The 20,475-nt window shown below is 37.7% G+C and overlaps 1 protein-coding gene across 1 annotated transcript; it reads right to left on the bottom strand.

Moving 5' to 3' along the window:
- Nucleotides 1–1,481: 1,481 nt before the first annotated feature.
- On the bottom strand, nucleotides 1,482–19,653 carry Cgas (cyclic GMP-AMP synthase). Its single transcript, XM_047558511.1, has 5 exons — nucleotides 18,849–19,653; nucleotides 13,093–13,312; nucleotides 9,255–9,497; nucleotides 4,057–4,159; nucleotides 1,482–2,954 (listed from the first exon to the last, which is right to left on the bottom strand). The coding sequence occupies exons 1-5, from the start codon at nucleotides 19,527–19,529 to the stop codon at nucleotides 2,609–2,611; spliced, it is 1,593 nt and encodes a 530-aa protein (XP_047414467.1). The 5' UTR covers nucleotides 19,530–19,653; the 3' UTR covers nucleotides 1,482–2,608.
- Between the last annotated feature and the right edge of the window lie 822 nt (nucleotides 19,654–20,475).

Here is a 20,475-nt window from a genome sequence, read left to right as displayed (position 1 = left end):
AATGTTGAAATTATCAAACATTATAAACTATCCTTAATATTATGATTAAGTAAAACATGAACTTCAAATTACTTACCAGAAATTGGAAAATGAAAAAAAATGGCATATTTCATATGAACATGAACCAAATAAAACTTCTAGAAATGAAAATAATAATAAATTTCACACTCAATGACCACAGAAAACCAGAGAAGTAGAATGATGATATCACAGAAGCCAGGTGAGAAACATATGGGACTATGCTATCATCCTTTTTACCTTTATGTACATTTAAATATTTTCATAGTAAAAATTTAAAAGATGAGTTTATTAGCAGATTAGAGGCAACTGAAGAGTAAAATTTTTTTTCTTTTTATTTGTACTGGGGATTAAACCCATGGGTGTGTAACCACTGAGCAACATCCTCAGCCCTTTTTATTTCTTATTTTAAGACAGTCATGCTAAACTGCTTAGGACTTTGTTAAGTTGCTGAGGCTGGCTTTGAACTTGCAATTCTCCTGTCTCAGCCTACCAAGTCCCTCAGATTACAGGCATGCCCCGCCATGCCAGGCAAAGAGTAACTAAGAGCTGGAAGATATCCAGATTGCAATACAGAAGGACAAAAAAAGATGGGAAATACAAAAAAGGGGTAAGATAATAGAAAATTTAGTTAGATGATGGCTTTTAAGAATTAAGTTACTATCATGGACCGCCTATGTTGAGAGGCTCAGGTGGTAAGGAACATGGGGGCAACCTCTGGCTGACAGCAGAAACTGAAGCCCTCAGTCCTACAAATTCTGCCAACATGAGTGGATCCTTCTCCTGTCTCAGATGCTGCTATAGTCCAAGCTGACACCTTCATTATAGCTTCATGACACCCTGAGCAGAGTCATGCCCACACTCCTGACTCATAGAAACTTTGAAATAATAAACACGAATTGTTTTAAGCCACTAAGCTTGGGGCAATATGTTATGCAACAATAGGAAACTAAAACAATCTGTTCTCCATCTACTATATTATCACAATACAGGCACTCAGCCAATTGTCCTAACTTCCCCATATAGTAATAATCATAATGTCAAGATTAATATAGTCAGTAGAAGATAGTCAATTGTTATATTACAATTTTGCATGTAACTGAAGCTGAGCAATATTATCAAATCAGTCTATGATTTCCTTTTCTTTCTCTTTCTCTCTCTCTTTGTTTGTGTGTGTGTGTGTGTGTGTGTGTGTGTGTGTGTGTATACTGGGTAATGAACCCAGGGCCTCATGTACTTTTCTCTTTTATGTACATTTTTTATTATGTTAAATGTACCTTGAATTTTTTTTGCTTGTACGCCAAGTTTTCTAATTATTTCTCAAAAGTTTCACCCGAATGCCTAGGTTTTATCTTAGTACATTCAAAAACAGTAGGTTAAGTATAAAGCACGAACCATAAAAAAGATTGATATATCCAAATGCATGAAAATTTAAAGTCTTGTTTACTAAAAGACATGAAAAAAACATGAAGACAACCAACATGGTAGAAGTCATATGTGACACGGGGAACAAATGATAATTATCCAAAACACAATGAACAAAATGATGAGGAAAAGATAAACCAGCCCAAAAGATAAAGTGCAAAATGTACCAGCAAATAAAGTTAACGAACATCAGTGCCTCTAGAATGAGTGCTACTTGAATACAAAGGAGAGTCACATTTTACCCCACGCCCCTTCCTCTGAGTTTGGTACAATATGTATTACCCTTCCAGAAACACACAGAAAAGTATTACTAAAAATAAAAATAAATAAAAGAAAATAAGTTAATTTTATGCTTAATCACATATAGTAAAATGTCTTATATTTTCCTATAAGATTATGTATTTCCTCAAACATGTACAGACAATATAAAACTTATTTTTTCATTTCCTTCTTTCTTATCCTAGCATACAGGACCAGACCAGACAATGCTTCAAAATACAGTATGTGTGTTTGTACACACACACACACACACACATACACATTTTTGTGTGTGGTGATGGGGATAGAACTCAGGGCCTCCTGCACACTAGGCAAGACCCATATCCCCAAAGCCCCAAATATATTTTAAAGGTAAACAAAGCCTACTACTTTTATGGAAGAAATAATCATTTCTACTACTGCCTCTCACGACCTTCCACATACCTGTGATAGGTGTGAACTGATATTCAATAAGTGCTTGATGAATTTAATTGGAGAGGATATATATTTCATCCTTTTTCCACTTTCCACTCTGGTAAAGTTTTTATTTCATAATTTAATTTTATTATTATATTTTTCATTTGAGACAGAGTCTCCCAAGTTGTCCAGGCTGGTCCTGAACTCCTGGCCTCTTCCTGCCTCAGTTTCCCAAGTAGTTGGAATTACAGGCATGTATCACAGTGCCTGGTCTGGTAAAGTTGTTAGACTTTAAATACTCATTGTGCTTTTCATTTCTTAACTAATGTCTTTTCTAGGATTGTCAGTCCTTCACATTTTATCTACAATCCTTTATATTAGGGCTGTTTATGACAAACTGAGAACTGAATAATTACATTCATTCTAGGCAATCATTACTGTGACAATCCCAATTACTACGGTCACTTCTTGATTTGTTTAAAATAAAATTTCAAAATTCATTAAAAATTGGAAATCCATTATTTCTTTCATATTCGATTTGCTCTGACAGAAATTCTTTACTTATTTTGTCAATGTATTTTCGAGAAAAAAGATTGACTATAGGAACAAAATAATGCTCAAGTTGTTCTGTCCTGAGACACTTAAGAAAGAATGCCACACAGTTATCAAAGCAGAATACTAGATCTTTGGGGTGCCACTGACTATCCAGTGGGTCCTGGGTACATACATGCAGGAAGGCAGTTTTCACATGATAAGAACAGAATTTATCCAGTTCTTTTTCAAACTTTTTTTTCAGCTGTTCCAAAAGGTATTTCATTAGTTTTAAACAATCTTTCCTGTCAAATAAGAAAGAAAGCCATTTACTTTTACTTATTTACAACTTACTTATTTCACAAAATACTTCATCATTTTACAGAAAAAAAAACATTTAAACAATAAAGATGTATTAATATAATGAAATGTAATATAGTCACCTTAAACCTGATCATATTTTCCAACATATGCTTTGAAGTTTTGAAAGCACATAGTTCTTCTTTCTTCCCCAATCCTAGCTTAGACATTTTCTTCTATCAGTGTTAATTCAACTAGGGTTCAGGATGTGATTCAGTGGTAGAGCACTTGCCTGACATGTGCAACGCCTGAGTTCAATCCCCAGTACCACACACACAAAAAAGAATTAATTCAACCATGAAGAAATAACAAATATTTATATTACTCCTCTACTTCTTCAGTATCTAAAAAAATTTTATTTTTTTATTTAAAAAAATTTTTTAAATTGTCAGTGGACCTTTATTTATTTATCTTTATGTGGAGGATCAAACCCAGTGCCTCATGCATGCTAGGCTATACTACTGAGCCACTCCAGCCCTGTTTTTATTTTTATAAAATCATCTTCTTTCATTGGATTATAAATATTTACAATATTATCCCATTATTTAGGCAATGACAACATTTAATGTTTGTAAAATTACTTAGCCTTATCAGCAATATATTTCCTAATTGCTTGCTTCAACATGTGCACATTAAAGAACCTCTGTGCCTGAATCTTGGCTATTCATGATTTGATGTTTTCTCTCTCATAACCTTTATAAAAGTCAACTTTAGAAAATCACATGAACAATTCTTTTTCCACCTCAGTTCCTTATGGAGTGTATGCTACAAGAGAAATTACTACCTATTCAGTGTGGTTTCAAGTTTAGCCAGTCAGTTCCTACCTGTCAATGCAGTCAAACCATTCCAAAGTAAGCACTAGTGTCCAATAAGAGTAACCCTCTGCCTCCTCCCATTACATGGCATTAATATGCTCACACTCTCCCTAGGTCACCAAACCCTTCCCTGACCCCCAAATCAATGATCATCTTCATGTATGAGCTATAGAGTCAACAAAAACTAAACAAACCACATACAATCTGCCATTTAACAAAATAAGGACATTACCTGCAACATTTTACCCCATCATTTTCACAACATGTCTTAGATTGCCCGTGGTTGTTCAAAATATCCTTTTCAATGTGAGAGAAAGAGAGCCGCCATGTCTGTTCTTAATTTCAAAAAGAAAAATAGAAAAGCACTTTATCAAAAGCCTATCTAGATAACACAATATTTAAATGATTCTCTATTACAATAATATTCTGAAGAAATTCTAGAGGCAGATAGACCAAAAGAAGTGAACAAACATATAATTTGATTATACATTAAAATAAGGGCAGTAAAGCAAAGAAATGGCCTAAATGGGAAAAAAGTGGGAGGGGCTGAGAGGTAGGAGCTTAATATAGTTAGTCGAGGTAAGACGTATCGCTTTATATATATATTACCAAATTGTTTGTTAATAGTTTGTTTCCATAGTAATTTGAATCACAACTGATTCAGTTTTTTGTATCGTCCTTGCAAGTTTTGGTATTAATTTAAAATGAATTGGGAAATGTTTCCTTCTATTCTTTGTAAGAGTTTGTGTAAAAATAGAATGATTATTTGCTCTTTTATTTATTTATTTATTGTACAGGAGAATTGAACCCAGGGGTGCTTAACCACTGAGCCACATCCCCAGCCCTTTTTATTTTTTGAGACAGGAGCTCTCTAAGTTGCCCAGGCTGGCCCCAAACTCAAAATTCTCTTGCCTCTGCCTCTTAAGTAGCTGGAAATATGCACCACCTTGTAGGGTCAAATGGTCAACTTTTTTTTTTTCTTTTTTTGGTACCAGGGACTGAACACAAAGTGCTCAACCACGAGCCACATCCCAAGCTCCTTTTATTTTTTTATTTTGAGACAGTGTTTTGCTAACTTGCTTAGATCCTCTCTAAATTGCTGAGGCTGGCTTTGAACTTGTGATCCTCCTGCCTCAGTCTCCCAAGCCACTGAGATTACAGATATGCACCACCATGCCTGGCATGGCTTGCTTTTTTAAACTCTAATCATCCTGGTTGGTTTTATATCAGTAATGCACGACTGGTTTACAATTAGAAAATCAACAGATATAACCTGTCACAATAACAGAATAGAGGAGAAACATCACATCATCCTCTCAGGAGATGCAGAAAATATAACTAATAAAATTCTACATTCATTCATCATTTAAAGCAAAAAAATACTTCCCAGCAATTTGAGTTTAGATGAGATCATGATCTGATAAAAAGTCGATTTTAGAAAACTACAGCAACATGAGAATATGAGGTCAAAAGTTAAACATATAAGTTAGAAAGAAGGCAAGGATGACTGCTACTTTTTCCCTCTGGTACTGGAGATCGAACCCAGAGTCTTCTACATGCTAACCAAGCACTGGGCTATATCCCTAATGCTTCTATTTTATTTTTCAACAGGATCTCACTAAGTTGCCCAGGCTGGCCTCAAATTTGCAATTCTCCCGCCTCAGCCTCCTGAGGTGCTAGAATTATAATAGGAGTGTTTCACTACTCCTGGCCTGCTATCCCTATTTCTGCCAATATGGATGTCCCAGAAAACACAAGAAATGGAAGGAAAAACAGGGTATAGCATTGGAAAGGAAGAAACAAATCTATCATTACTGGTAGATGAGACAACTGTACATATAAAATATATGAGAAGTTATAAATAAATTTACAGAATTAATTTAAGAATTACCAAGATTGCAGATAAGAAAATCAAATGTATTTTAATATATGACAAATGAAAAAAATGAAATTTTAAGGAGAATACTATTTATAATGGCATAAAAAATATTACCTACTAGATATAACTACCAATGAAATACAAAAGAAAGTAGAACATGCTAATCCTCTCTATGAAAAACTCTATGGGTCACATAACCTATTAATTCAATAAGTAAATTCAAAAGAATAAAAGACAAAGAAAGAGAGAGAGAGATGAAAAGGGATCTATTAAAAGATGAAAAGGGTCTATTAAAAGGGATTTAGTAGACCAGCAACTCAGGAGGCTGAGGTAGGAGGATTCCAAGTTTGAGGGCACCCTGGGCAATTTAGCAAGACCCTCGAATAAAAAGTAAAAAGGGTTGGGGATGTAGCTCATTTGTGGAGCACCACTGAGTTCAATCCCCAATACCAAAAAAAAAAAAAAAATTTGGGCAGACATATCAACCATTCACAATGTGTGGGCCTATTTGGTTCCTGATCCAAAGAGGTGAACTGAGAAAAGTATGACGAGACAAGTGGAAATTTAAACACCAACAAGCTATTTGATAACATTAGGGAATTATTTATTTTGTATGTAATTATTATATTCACATCTTCTCTTTACTTTAGAGATACAAACTCAGATATAAGTAAAATTATATGTCTTGTATTAGCCTCAAAATGATAAGGAAAAAAGGAAAGTGAATATCATGACTGGCCACAAAGTTGATTACTGTTAAAGTTAGTATGTGGGAATATGTGTGAGTTTAACATATTCTTCAGCCTACTCTTCTATTAGTTTAAAAATTCATAATAAAAGGCTTTAAATAGCTCAATGGCCTAAAGATAAAAAAATTTCTATAGAGAAAACTCAAGAACTTCATTAAGAAGCATTAGATATGTATGATTACACAAATGGTGTGACAACCAGAGAAACAACAGTTGTACCCCATTGTGTACAATAAATCAAAATAAATAAACAAATATAAAAAAAATAAGAACAACCAGGACAGAAGGAAAAAAATAAAAGCATTAGAAGCAGCAGGTAATCCCAGCTACTCCAGAGCCTGAGGCAGGAGGTTTGCAAGTTCAAGTTCAAGGTCAGCTTGGACATTTAGTAAGACCTTGCCTCAAAAATAGAATAAAAAGGGCTAGGGATGTGACTCAGTGGTAGTGTCTTCACACCTCGCAGGTGTGAGGCCCTGGATTCAATCCCCAGTACCAACAAAAAAAAGAAGCAGCTCTAGAGAAGATATAAATAAATGGAGACATGTACTTGTACATGTGTCTAAAGACTCACTATTTTTAATATAACAAGTCTCAATAATTTTATCTACACATCCAATGTTATCTTAATCAAAATTCCAAAAATTGGGATGGGATTGTGGCTTAGTGGTAGAGCACTTGCCTAGCACATCTGAGGTACTGGATTCAATCCTCAGCACGACATATAAATAAATAAATAAAGGTATTGGGTCCAACTACAACTAAAAAAATTTTTTTTAATTCCAAAAATTATTTTTGTGGAACTTAATAAGCTGATTCCTACATTTACATGAAAATGTCAAGGGTCAAGAATATCTAAAACACCCCTGAAGCACAAACTTGTAGAACTTTCCCTACCAGATATTAAGATCAATTATAAAGCTATATTATATATGACAAAATGGTACTAGTCCAAGGATAGATCAAGGTTTTTTCCTCTGTTTTTTTTTGTGTATGTGTGTGGTGCTAGGAATCAAAGCCAGGACCTTGTGCTCTACCATTGGGCTATACCCCACCGTAGGCCAAGATGTTAACAGGACAAATTATAGTGCAGGAATAGCTACATAGACATTCAGTAATATGTGCGTCTTGCAAAACAGTAAACAGATCAGTGGCTGCCAGGGATTTGGAATGGGAAGGGTTGAAATGATAAAGCACAGGACTTTTTAGGAAAGTAAAACTATTATATAAGGGCCAATACATACCCAATGTATTTGTCAACATTTGTGTTGACTCAGCACAAAGGGTCAACCCAAATGTATGCAAATTTTTAAAAAGAGCACTTGGCAGCTGGGCACAGTGGTGCATGCCTGAAATAACAGGAACTCAGGAGGCTGAGACAGGAGGATCTCAAGTTTGAGGCCTGCCTCAGTAACTTAGCAAGTCCCTGAGCAACTTAATGAGACTCTGTCTCAAAATTTTAAAAAAGGTCGCGGGGCAAGACTAAGGATGTAACTCAGTGGTAAAGCACAACAAAACAACCACCACCAAAAAACAACAACAACAACAACAAACCCACTTAGGAGGTCAGGATAGCCAAGAGAATAATTCAGAGTGTGAAAAGATCTAATTGTATTAAATATATAAAACAACCTCCTTGAAGAGGTGGGGGAAACGATGCTTTTCTCTGGGAATGAATAGAGTCTGTAGTTTTAAAGGCAAAAGAATCTATATAAGCACTATACTCTAGTCATAACTGTTTCCCATAGGAGAATGGATTCACAATTCTGAAACAACTATACCTGCACACTAGAATCACAGAATTAAGTAATAAATGGCTCATGGTGTGGGCCAGTGCTTTTATTGTTGGGGTGAGAGGTTATAGACAACAAAAAGGAAAGGCTAGAAAGATCCATGCAGCAAAGGATTGTAGTTAAAGACATCAGTATGACTTCAAGTATAACTTAACAATTCAGGTAGCTACACATAGAAATATTTATAGGTACGCGTATATACTAGGGTTAAAGTACACAAACACATTTCCTTGCTTTATTAGGTGAAGGAAATGACACCCTACTAGTGATAAGCACACCTAACACCCAGATCTTGGTTTCTAGCACATTCTCCAATAAAGAGATCCAGAGGTCCCTGGATTCCAGGACACAGCAGGTCATATACAAGAAAAGGTTGGATCCTGTAGTGCTAGAAAGTGAAAAGTGCTCAAAAAAGAGCGAGGCAATTATGTCAAAAGAACCCAGAAGTCAACTGAAAGAGCTCCTAATGGCTAAAGCTGGAACACTCTAAGCAATAAACTAAATAAAGTAGTATTAGATTACAGCCCCAAGTATGAAACAAATCTCCCCAGTTCACACTGATAAACCAATAAAAATGAATGAATTGATAAATGGTAGAAAAGAGACAAATTGCCCATGCAGAAAGATCCCAAACAATTCATGCAAATACAGATGTTCCTTGACTTATGATGGGGTTATGTCTAGAAAAACCATTGTAAACAGAAAATATCATAAATTCAAAATGCATTTAATATTCCCAACTGTACATGGTGGCTAAGCCTAGTCTCAGAACACTTACATTAGCCTATTTTTTAAAAAGTTCAATTGAAGCTTTCTATAACTGTTTGATAATACTACTGTAACTATGCCCTCTTCAATTCTGTCTCTCACCAAACTCTCGTCTTGTATCCTATTTATCCTGATGGCTCTTGCAATGCCAACAGCATTAGTTGCCTGTGGGTCTTCTACTGCCCCAGCATAAAACATTACCAACTCTTTTATGTGTTCATGTTTAACTTCACATTTAAAATACCTTGAAAACCACTTCCATTTTTTGCATGCTTGGGTACGAGGTAAAATGGCTGTTGTCTTAAATTCTTCCTAACTTTTGCTCCAAGCCAGTTATTGATGGGTAGACCTTGCTGGGTGCTAGCAGGCCAGCTACTTTTTGATTCCAAAGCCAGAATTATATCCACAAATATTTCTTCAGGTTTTCTAATACAAAGTGTTACAGCAGGGCTCCCTCGTTTTTTCTTCTCCATAATGACATCTATACCTGTTAAAAAATACAGAAGGGAAGAAAGGGTTTATCAATCCAATTTTCTCTGGAAATAGCGGGGAAGCAATGTAACTGTAATTGAGGATTTATGAAGTACTAAGTAGAAGGTGAATATTGGTTCTAGAACAGAAAATGACCCCACAAGGCAGGGTTTTATTCGTTTAACCCATATTTATTGATACCTATGATTGGGAAGCATTGTCAAGATTCTGTCTAGCATACATGAGGAGGGGCTCCTAAAGACTTTGGAATTTGGGAGTGTTGTAATTGAATTTTCATTTAGAATTGGAGGGAAGCCTGAAAAGAAGGCCACATGAGTGGCAGGGAAGACAGAGACCCGAGAGCAGACCACGCCAAGAGTCAGGCATAGAGCAGTGAGCAGCAAGACACAAGGAACAGAGGTGAGAGCAATTAAAGAGGTTCAAATCAGGGCTGGGATGTAGACCAGTGGTAGAGTGCTCGCCCAGCATGTGCAAGGCCCTGCATTTGATCCCCAGCAAACTCCAAAAGAATGTTTTTGAGGGTAGCCTGAGCAAGTAATGAAATCTCACCTCTAAATAAATAGAATAAAGAGGTTTAAATCAACAAAACTGATAGATGCACTGAGTCTGTGAGATGCAGAGGAAAGTAGGAGCCTGGGATTCTATCCTAGATTTCAGCCTGAGAAATGGCTGATGTGGATTCTGTTTCCCAAAACAAAAAGCAGGGAAGAAAAATCAGGCCAACTTGAAATTCACTTTGGACACCATGAGCACCCAATCGGATATGGGCACTGGAAAGGTGGCTATTGGTGGTCAGAAGTACAGGTGGCTTTTCAAGTTGTGGGTGTTTGAGTAGTGAAGACTACTTCCAAGTAGAATTTCTAGCTGAATGCAGTGATGCATGCCTGTAATTCCAGCAACTCAGGAGGCTGAGGCAGGAGGATGGCAAGTTCAAGACCAGACAGTGCAACTTAGCAAAACACTTTTTAAAAAGAAAAGAAAGGATTAGATTAGATTTCTGGGAGTAGAGCACAAAGGAGAAAATGCTGGAGAAATCTGCGCACCTGCCCACCTCTTACTGATTGATCCTTCTTCTCTTCTGTTACCACATGTTCCACATGTCAAAGGCCACCCCTGTATATACACTCTCACCTTTTCAAGCCTCTTACTTTTTAATGATCCCCTCCTGCCTCAGCCATCTCTTCCCTCCCTATTGGATCATTCTTACATGCATACAAGGATTACAGTATCTCTCACTCTAAAATACATCCTCCCTTGATCCTACATCTTCCTCTTCCCCATGCTCATGCATCTTTCTGCTTCCTTCCCAGTCCAAATTCTTTTAAGTTGCCTACACACACTGTCTCCATTGCATCCTAGGCCTTTCATTCTTATGTGTCAATAACCCCATTGAAACTGTTCTTGTCAAAGTTACCAACAGTCATTCAAATCCAAAGACCAAATAATCCAATGATTATCTAGATGTCAATAGCATTCTAAACACTGACCAATGTCCAGTGGGGAGGCAGACACCTGTAATCCCAGCAACTCCAGAAGCTGAGGCAGGATGATCTCAAGTAAGAGACCCTTTCTCAAAATAAAAAATAAAAAGGGATAGAGATATTGCTCAGTGGTAAAGCACCCCTGGGTTCAATCCCCAGTACCAAAAACAAATAAACAATGACCACTGCTGCAAAATATATTCTCCTTTTGTGCATTCTCCTGTCCCTAGCCTCTCATGAGACCCTATTCTGCAGAATGAGAAGGATCAGGAGTGCTGGGATGTAGTCAGGAGAAAAACTACAGTTGTAAGAAAAAAGATATAAGTGTGGAGCTCAGACGATACATTTGGACTACAAATAAACATTTGGAAATCATCAACATAAAGGCTGGCATTTGGAATGGGTGAGACCACCTAGGCAGAGAGGGTCAATTCATTTATTCATTAATCTGTATTCATTGATTATCTAAGGTGTAGGAATGGTTTTTAGGATATATTAGTGAATACAAAGATGAAGACCTGTGTCTTCTGTACCTTATAATCTTGTAAGTAAGGATATGCAATTAATAACAAATGGAAAAAACAACTATCTATATACTAGAAGCCAATTAGTGCTATGGTTTCTACTATATAGACAATCCCAACTACATATTTAACATATCCACTTTGATGTGGATCAGGAATCTCTAACTGGACTAACATATCCAAATCCAACTCTTAATTTACATCCCTACATATATTAGCTATGGTTTGTTTGTTGTTTTTTTTTTTTTTTTTTTTTTTTGGTACTGGGAATTGAACCAAGGTGCATTCCACCAATGAGCTATATCCACAGGCCTTTTAAAATTTATTTTACTTTGAGAAAGAGTCTTGCTAAATTGCTTAGGGCTTTGCTAAATTGCAAGGCAGGTCTTGAACTTGTGATCCTCCTGCTTTAGCTTCCTGAGTTACTAGAATTATAGGCATGCACCACTTTGCAAATACTTAAAGGTTCAGGATGGCATTATTGGGAGGTGGTGGAAACTTTAGGTGGTGGAACCTTGTGGATGGTACTTAAGTCATTGGGACATCCCCTTCAAGCAGACTGTGGGACCCTGCTACCTTTCTCTTTTATGTTTTTTGCTTCCTGGGCAGGAAGTGAATGGTTTGCTCTACCTCATGCTCTTGCCACAATGTGCCACCACAGACCCAAAGCAACAGGGACTGAAGATTGTAAGCCAAAACAAACCTTTAATCTTTTTAAGTTGATAATCTCAGGTACTGTTATAATACCAGAAAGCTAACAAAATATTCCTCCTCAGTTCCTCCCATCCTAGAAAAAGGTGCAATCTAGAAACCTGGGAACCATCTTAATTCAGTCTTCTCTCTCACCCACTACTATTAATCCAGATGCAAGCACTGCCACAGCGTGGATCTGCTTGCTTCTCTACATCCCTAACACTTCATGCCTATCCATCCAAGCTACCTCAAGTATTAAAACATATTACTTTCTAATTTTCCTATTTACCTTCTTATATCTTCTCCATAGAAGCCAGCGTAAACTTTTAAAAATATAAAGTCAATCATTACTCCTTGATTAAAACCTGGATTATCAATAAACACAGAATAACATCTAACTCCTTTTCCAGGATCTCCAAGTCTTTCCTGAATCTTGCCCCTGCCTGTCATTCTTCCCTTTGCCCTCATGGTCCTCATTTTGTTCCTTGAGGTCGCCAGGTTTTTGCTACCTCAGGGTCATGTTCCACTCCACCTCTATTACTATCATCTCCCAGTTCATACCCTTAGATCACTCACTGCAATTCAGGGTTATGTTATTTATACTGTGTCTCTACTAGAGTGTGAGTTTCAAAGGGGGATCCCACCAATTTTATTCAGGTACATTTATCCAGTGACACAGGCAGCAGTTTAATGAATACTAAATGGAAACCAAAAGAGTCCGTTAACACTTCTTCAAGAAGAAGCATCAAATGAAAACCAATAGTAAAGAAATATTTCTAGAAGGAAGTAGTAATCAACAGTCTGTTGCAGAGAAGTTGAAAAAAACTCAGAAGTATGTATGTTGGTAATGAGTAGCATTAGAACTTTAAGAATCAAAAGTCAAAAATCTTACCTTCAATGTTTTTAATGTCTTCTTTAATGAGTTTCCTAAACTTTGACAACATCTTCGAAGCTGATAATATTTCCTCTTCTACAAACTGCTTCAGAGGATTTCCTTTGGGATTTCTCTTAAACTTCACAAAGTAATGAGCACCACTACTACAATATTCTTCTAGCTGAATTCTGGGGACTTCCAGTTTAAACATGACATCAAATTCATTAGGTGCAGAAATCTAAGAAATCATAAAAATAGAACTGAAATGTATACTTGTGACTATGTTCCAAGCAATTACAATATTTTCTTGAAATTTCCACTTGGAATCCGACTTTGAAAAGCAAGATTTATAATAGTTATGCCCTCTGGGAGTGGGACTACTGAAGCTAGCGGTAGATAGTGAATATTACTGCTGGATTTAGTATGCAGGGCCTACTCTCAATTTTTCTTTCTTCTCTATTTTTTTAAATCATAAGCAAGCATTATTTTTATAATTAAAACAATTTTGAATGATATAATGTAAGCTTTTAAAATCTGTACCAGTTGGGGTATATTTAGTTTAAAGCTTAATAAAATTAAAAACCTTTAATGTTCTACCTTTTATACCATGAGATACACACTGCAGTCACCCTCCTGTCATGGTGGCCTCAAAAATGTGTGTAATTACCTCTTGGCCACCTGAGCAAGGGCTATCTCTATGGCTGCCAGTCACTCAAATGCATGTGAGCTCCAAGTCATGCAGTACATTGGTGTCTATGAAATATAGCATTTGCAGGAGCTTCAAAGAATCCTCTTTTCATTCTTACAACAACAGTTACAGCAATCATAATAAATAAATATTTATTTTCCCTTGTTGAAAATATCACAAGTATCAAGTCAGCTAGTGTCTTTAGCTTTAAGTAATGCTATTAGACTGTACTGTTCAATAGAGAATACAGTAACCATGCCAGAAGCAGTGGCTCATAATCCCAGCTACTACAGAGGCTAAGGCCAGAGGATCACTAGTTAGAGGCCATTCTGGGCAACTCAGTGGTACTAAAATAAAAAATGAAAAGGCATGGAGATGGAGCTCAGTGGTAGAGCACCACTGGGTTCAATCTTCTACACACACACACACATACACACAACACACAAAATCAAGTTACCATACATGTCTACTAATGACATGAAATGTGACTGATTCAAAATGAGAAATACTGTAATGGACTCCCAAAATCCATATGTTGGAGCCCTAACCCTGAATATGACTCTATTTGAAAATAGGACTATTAGGAAGTAATTAAGATTTAATAAAGTCATAAGGGTGGGACCCTAAACATGACAGAATTGATGGCCTCATAAGAGGAAGATCACATGCACACATGTGCACATGCACTGAGAACACAGCAAGGAGGCAGCCATCTACAAAGCAGTAAGACAGTCCACACTGGAACCTGACCATGCGATCACCCATATCTCAGACTTCTGGTATGTGGAACTGTAAGAAATTATATTTATTGTTTAAGACATCCATCTATGGTACTTCGTCATGGGCAGCCAGAGCTGAAACATATTATGATGTGAAACAAACACTTGGAGGACATCAGCAGGAACGGTGAAGAGCCTTCACAGATCTGCTCTCCATAAGAATACAATAAGAATACAGGCAGAAATCATCAAATTCAGCTTTTTCAGAACTCTACTAAAGGCTTACAACAAACCAAGGAGGATATATTCAAGAAAAAGAATCCCGATAATTACAGCGCGCTCTGCAGCATTCTAACTTGCCCATGTCTATCCTCAGCACCACAAACCTTCCCTCATTCCCACTTTCTGTCAGTTACCTCCACCAAGGGATATTCTAACACCATACTAAGTTTGCCTCCTTAGGAAAGTCATAAGAAAGGAATCATATAGTATGTACCCTTTTAAATCTGATTTCTTTCATTCAACATTGTGAAATTCAATATTCTGTTGGGTTTATTGGTATTTTGGGTTTTTTTTTTCCACTTCATATAGTATTCCATTGAAGTAAGGTCGAATATATTCACTCATTCTTTTGACAGATATTTGGGTCATTTTCAGTTTTATTTTGGTGCTGGGGATGGATTCCAGGGCTTCTAGCCTGCTAGGTAAGTGCTCTACCCCTGAGTTACACTCCGAGTCAATTCAGTTTTTAACTATTACAAATAATATTTTTCTGAGCATTCTCTTGTATATCTTTTGTGGACATGACACTCGTTTCTACTGTATGCACAGGAGTGGAACTGTTGAACCAGAGTAGGCATTTCTTTAATTTCAGAAGAAATTACCAATTTTTCTAAAAAGGTAGTACCAAATTACCCTCCCATCATCAGTGTTAAGAGAATTTCTGTTTCTCCCACATTTTCTCCAACACTTGGAATTTTCAAGTTTTTGTTGTTGCTGTTGTTTTAAATTTTAACTATCATCATGGCTTCAATTTGCATTTTCCTAATGATTAATGATGCTACATACCTTTCATGTTTATTGCTATTTGCATACTGTCTGTTCAACTTGTTTGCCCAATTTTAAATTGGTTTATCCTTTTTGGCGGGGGTTACGAGGCATTTTACCACTGAGCTACATCCCCAGCACCCTATATCCTGCCCTTTTTTTTTTTTTTTTCTTTCTGAGACAGGGTCTTGCTAAGTTGCTTAGGGCCTTACCAAGTTGCTGAGACTGGCTTCGATCTTGAGATTTTACTGCCCCAGCCTCCCAAGTTGCTTGGGATTACAGGCATGAGCCACCATTCCCAGACTGGTTTGTGTTTTTCTTGTTGATTCGTATGAATCCTTTGTCAAATCTAAGTATTATAAACATCTTCTCCCAATTGTGGCTTGAGTTTTCACTTTCGTGATGGTGTCTTTTGATGAGAATTTCTTTAATTCTAATGAAGTTCAATATATCTATCATTTATGGGTAGTGGACTTAGTGTCTTGTTTAAGAAATATTTTCACACTCCACAATTAAGAAGATATTTTTCTATGCCTCCTTTTAAAAGCTTTATTGTTTTTACTTCTCACTTTTACGTCTACGTTACATCTCAAATTAATTTTAGGGCTGGGGAGATAGCTCAGCTGGTAGAGTGCTTACCTCGTAAGCACAAGGCCCTGAGTTCGATCCCCAGTACCGCAAAAAAAAAAAAAAAAAAAAAAAAAAAAAAAAATTAATTTTAGCATATGATGTGCAGTAGGGTTCAAATTTCATGGTTGTCCCATTTGGATATCTAATTGATCCAGTACCACTTATTGAAAGGTCTCTCTTTTCCCTACTGAATACATTGATGTATATTTTGTGTGCTATATTTAATTATATGTAGAGGTCTATTTCTGGACTTTCTTTTTAATTGGCTTTCTGTTTATAACTGCACCAATTAATACCTGCTTAATTAGGATAGCTTTGACTGTAGTAAGTCTTGCTCTCTGGTAGGGTAAACCCTCCAACATTTTCTCCTTTAGTTGCCTTGTATTCTAAGTCCTTTGCATTTCCATATAAATCTTTTAATCAGGTTGTCAATTTAAACAGAAAAGTGAGTGAATTTTACTGAGATTGTACTAAATCTATAGGTCAATCTAAGGAAAAGTGAACATGATATAGGTCTCCATTATTTAATTCCTCTTCAAATTTACTCAGTATGGTTTAAGTTTTTAGTATCTTCAGATAAAGCATTAATTTCCAGGATATACACAGAACCCAAAAAACTTAATGCCAGAAAAATAAAAAACCCAATCAATAAGTGAGCAAAGGAAATGAACAAACACTTCACTGAAGAAATACAAATGGTCAAAAAATACATGAAAAAACGTTCAACATCTTTAACAATTAGAGAATTGCAAATTAAAACCATACTGAGATCCCATCTCATTCCAGTCAGAATGGCAGTTATAAAGAATACAAGTAACAATAAATTCGGCAAGGATGTCCCATTGTTGGTGGGACTGCAAATTGGTGCAACCACTATGGAAAGCAGCATGGAGATTCTTTAGAAAACTTGGAATGGACCCATTAGACCCAGTTATTCCACTTCTCAGTCTACTAAAAACAGCATACTACAGTAATGCAGCCACACCCATGTTTATAGCAGCTTAGCTCACAATAGCCAAGCTATGGAAACAACCTAGGTATCCTTCAATGGATGAATGGATAAAGAAAATGTGGTAAATATACACAATGGAATATTAGCCACAAAGAATGAAATTATGGCATTTTCCAGTAAATGTATGGAACTAGAGAATATCATGCTAAGTGAAATAAACCAATCCCCAAAAAACCAAAGGCCAAATGTTCTCTGATTTGTGGATGATAACCCAAAACAAAGGCGGTTGGGGAGAGGGATAATAGAAATAGACTGAACTAGACAAAGGGAAACAAGGGAAATGGAGGAGAATAGGAAAGACAGCAGAATTAATTGGTCATAACTTTCCTAGCCTTGTATTTGTGTACACAACCAGAGTAACTCCACATCATATACAGCCACAAGGTGGGAACCTAATAGAATAAGTTATACTTTATGTATGTATAGTCTGCCAAAATACCTTCTACTGTCATGTATAACTAAGAATAAAAAAATTAAAAATTAAGTTTTGAGTATCTTTAGTAAGATGTTCAAGGATGAGTATGAATCTTGAGAGACTGCACCCATCCTTTCTTCTTGAGCTCATTCATTCACTGCCATGAAATGCATGTGTTAAGGCTTAGATATAAAAGATGCATAATATTAACCTGCTCTCTTGTGTGATTTTTATAAAGACACCAAAGAGAAAAACAAGAGTTTATAATACTTAAACCCTAAATCTAGCTTTTATAATCACCCCACCTACTGGAAGACAACAATTAGTTGTATAAAGCTAATATATAACTTTAAAATAAATTATGATTACTCAGTAAACATATACTATCATTCTCTTTCTGTTCACACTGTACCAAAGATTTTACTGAGTTAAAGGAGTGTGCAGCCCAGCACTCATTAAGCTGACTGGCCAGACCAAAAACACAACCAAAGGAATCTGACACTGGTCAGGAAACAAACTTCAGGCAGGAACTTGCAAACCTTTAATTTATACTGACATGTTACTCTAGTGACTCAACTACCCATGAACAAGTGGAACTGTGGAATATACAATCAAAAGCAATTATATCAGATATGTGTTTATGAATTATGCTTTTTAGTAGATGTAGAACATTTTTCCTAATTTTTAAAAAACAGCACTCTATATGAGCTTTCCACTACATCCATACATTCCACTACATCTACATCCATTGGAAATAGGGGCTACAGAAGGCATGAGGCCCTGGGTTCAAACCCCAGAAAGGGCGATGAAATAAAATTGGAGAGAAATGGGGTGTCTGCAGGGGTAAGGGAATATTGAAGATATTTTTCCACCTCATAGTAAAAAGTTTCTTATATTATTTTGGTGGAATTTTTCACAGACCACTTCAAATGTTTCAAGTCGGAATTTGACTTGGAACCTCAGATCAACACCAAACAAACATGGAATTATTAAAGAAACTCAGTATGTATCTGTTTGCATGAATGAATCTATAAATTCGAATTCCTTCAAAGCAGTGTCTTGAGAGTAGCTGGCAATCAATATCTGTTGGTTGCATGACCACTGAACGAACAGATGAATAAATGAACCGACAACTGTTTGTGGTTCTAATTAGAACTGTGTCACGGGCCACCGTAGAATAAGTCTGAGTTACCTCGGAAGGGAAGTAAGGGATCCCGAGTCCAGGGAAGCGGGGAATAACTGATTGGGAAGGACGTGGCTCACCTTCACGCGCTCATAGTAGCTCCCGGTGCGCAGCAGCTCGACACCTTTGAACTCGGAATCGAAGTCCTGCAGTCTCCGAAGCAGGTGGTCTACGACCCTGTTCACCACCTCCGCCGCTGCTGAGATTTCCTGGCGCCTGAGCCTCAACTTGTCTAGCACAGCCCGGGGCTTCCAGCCGCCAGGCGCCACCTCCCGCACGCCCAGACTCGGAACCCGGGCCGGCGTGACAGAGCAAGGCACTTCCGCGGGTTCAGGCGCGGGTCTCTGTTCCCGAGCCGAGCGCGCGCCTCCCTCGCGGCGAGACCCTGCCCTAGGAGGGAGCGGCCTTGGGACCACAGGAGGCTTCGGTGCCTCGGCGGGAGCCGACTTCGCCTCAGCTCTGTCGGTGCTACTAACGCCCGAGGGCGGCGCACCCTGCGCGCGCAAAGATGCCTTTTTGGAGCGGGCTCCGAGTGCACGTTCCTGCAGCTCCTCCTGGGGGTCCCGGGCGCTCTGGGTCTGCAAGGATCGCGACTCCCGGACAGGGCCGCAGTTTCCCACGTTGAGCTGGGCGGCCCGGGGAGCAGCGGGAGACTCGCGGGGCTCGGTCACCGCGACCCTCGTGCTCCGCTCCGAAACCTTGCGGGTGGCAGCTCCGGCTTTCGAAGCAGTCCGAGTCACCTTTCCGCGTTGGGGTTCCATGACTGGTGCTCTCTGTTGCTCAAAAGAAGAGTCAACTTCGGGAAAAGGCCAGGGGAGGAGGAACTAGCAATGTCTTGATGGAAATGAAACTCAAAAATGTGGCGCGAACGCAGCGTCTGCGGCCTGGAAGCTGGCACTGAGAGGTCACGCGGAGCCACGCCCCCGCCGGGAAGTGGCGGGCTCGCGGCTGCCTGCCTGGAGCGCTCCGGGCAAGGCTGCGCCAATGGCTTAGGAATCACAGGTAACTTCCTAAAGCCCTTTGATAGCCAAACACATTTGCTGGCACACAGCTTTCAATTATTTTGAAGAACTACATATTTGTGAACATTTGAAGTCGACAGAGAAAACTTTTTCAGTGTAAATAGTATCTTATAGTTTTTAATGAGGAATAGAAAATATTCAAATTTTACAACACAGAATGAGGATTGAAGTATTTCACTTTTATTTGATTCTTTAAGAAAAAAAAAAAGCATACAAAATCTTAAAGTTCCTATCTACAAGTGCTGACTTTTCGGATTGTTGATTGATTGATTTTGTAGGAGGGTTGAACCCAGGGCCTGGCACCTGCTTGAGCAAGTGCTCTACCACTGAACTACATCCTCAACCTCAGACTCTCTAAAGCCCATCAGAACAAACAACAACATCCAGACTGCTTCTGCTGTTGTGATTCCAGAGTATCTCAATGCAGGCTTTTAAATATCTATTTATGAAGCCAAGCTTCCTCCTTTATAAAAATACATTTTAGACAGGAACCCCCTGGGTTTAGAAAGTCTTGATTACTGTGTAAAAATCATCTTAACTATTTTTAAGTGTACAACTCAGTGGCTACATTTACATTGTTGTAAACCATCTCTATGAATCCATCTCCATTTGGAACCCATCTGAATCCAACTGTCTTGCAAAACTGAAATTCTGTAATATTAAGCAATTCCCCCTGCCCCAAATT

This window comes from Sciurus carolinensis, chromosome 7, assembly GCF_902686445.1.
Source record: "Sciurus carolinensis chromosome 7, mSciCar1.2, whole genome shotgun sequence".
Lineage (NCBI taxonomy): Eukaryota > Metazoa > Chordata > Mammalia > Rodentia > Sciuridae > Sciurus > Sciurus carolinensis.
This window is presented reverse-complemented; position numbering and strand designations above follow the sequence as displayed.

Coding starts and splice junctions, on each gene's coding strand:
- Cgas (XM_047558511.1), bottom strand. CDS start 19,529: ATGGAACCCCAACGCGGAAAGGTGACTCGGACTGCTTCGAAAGCCGGA. Junction 13,313..18,848: donor GCTACTATGAGCGCGTGAAG/GTGAGCCACGTC, acceptor ATGATTTCTTAG/ATTTCTGCACCTAATGAATT. Junction 2,955..4,056: donor GATGGGGTAAAATGTTGCAG/GTAATGTCCTTA, acceptor CTTATTTGACAG/GAAAGATTGTTTAAAACTAA.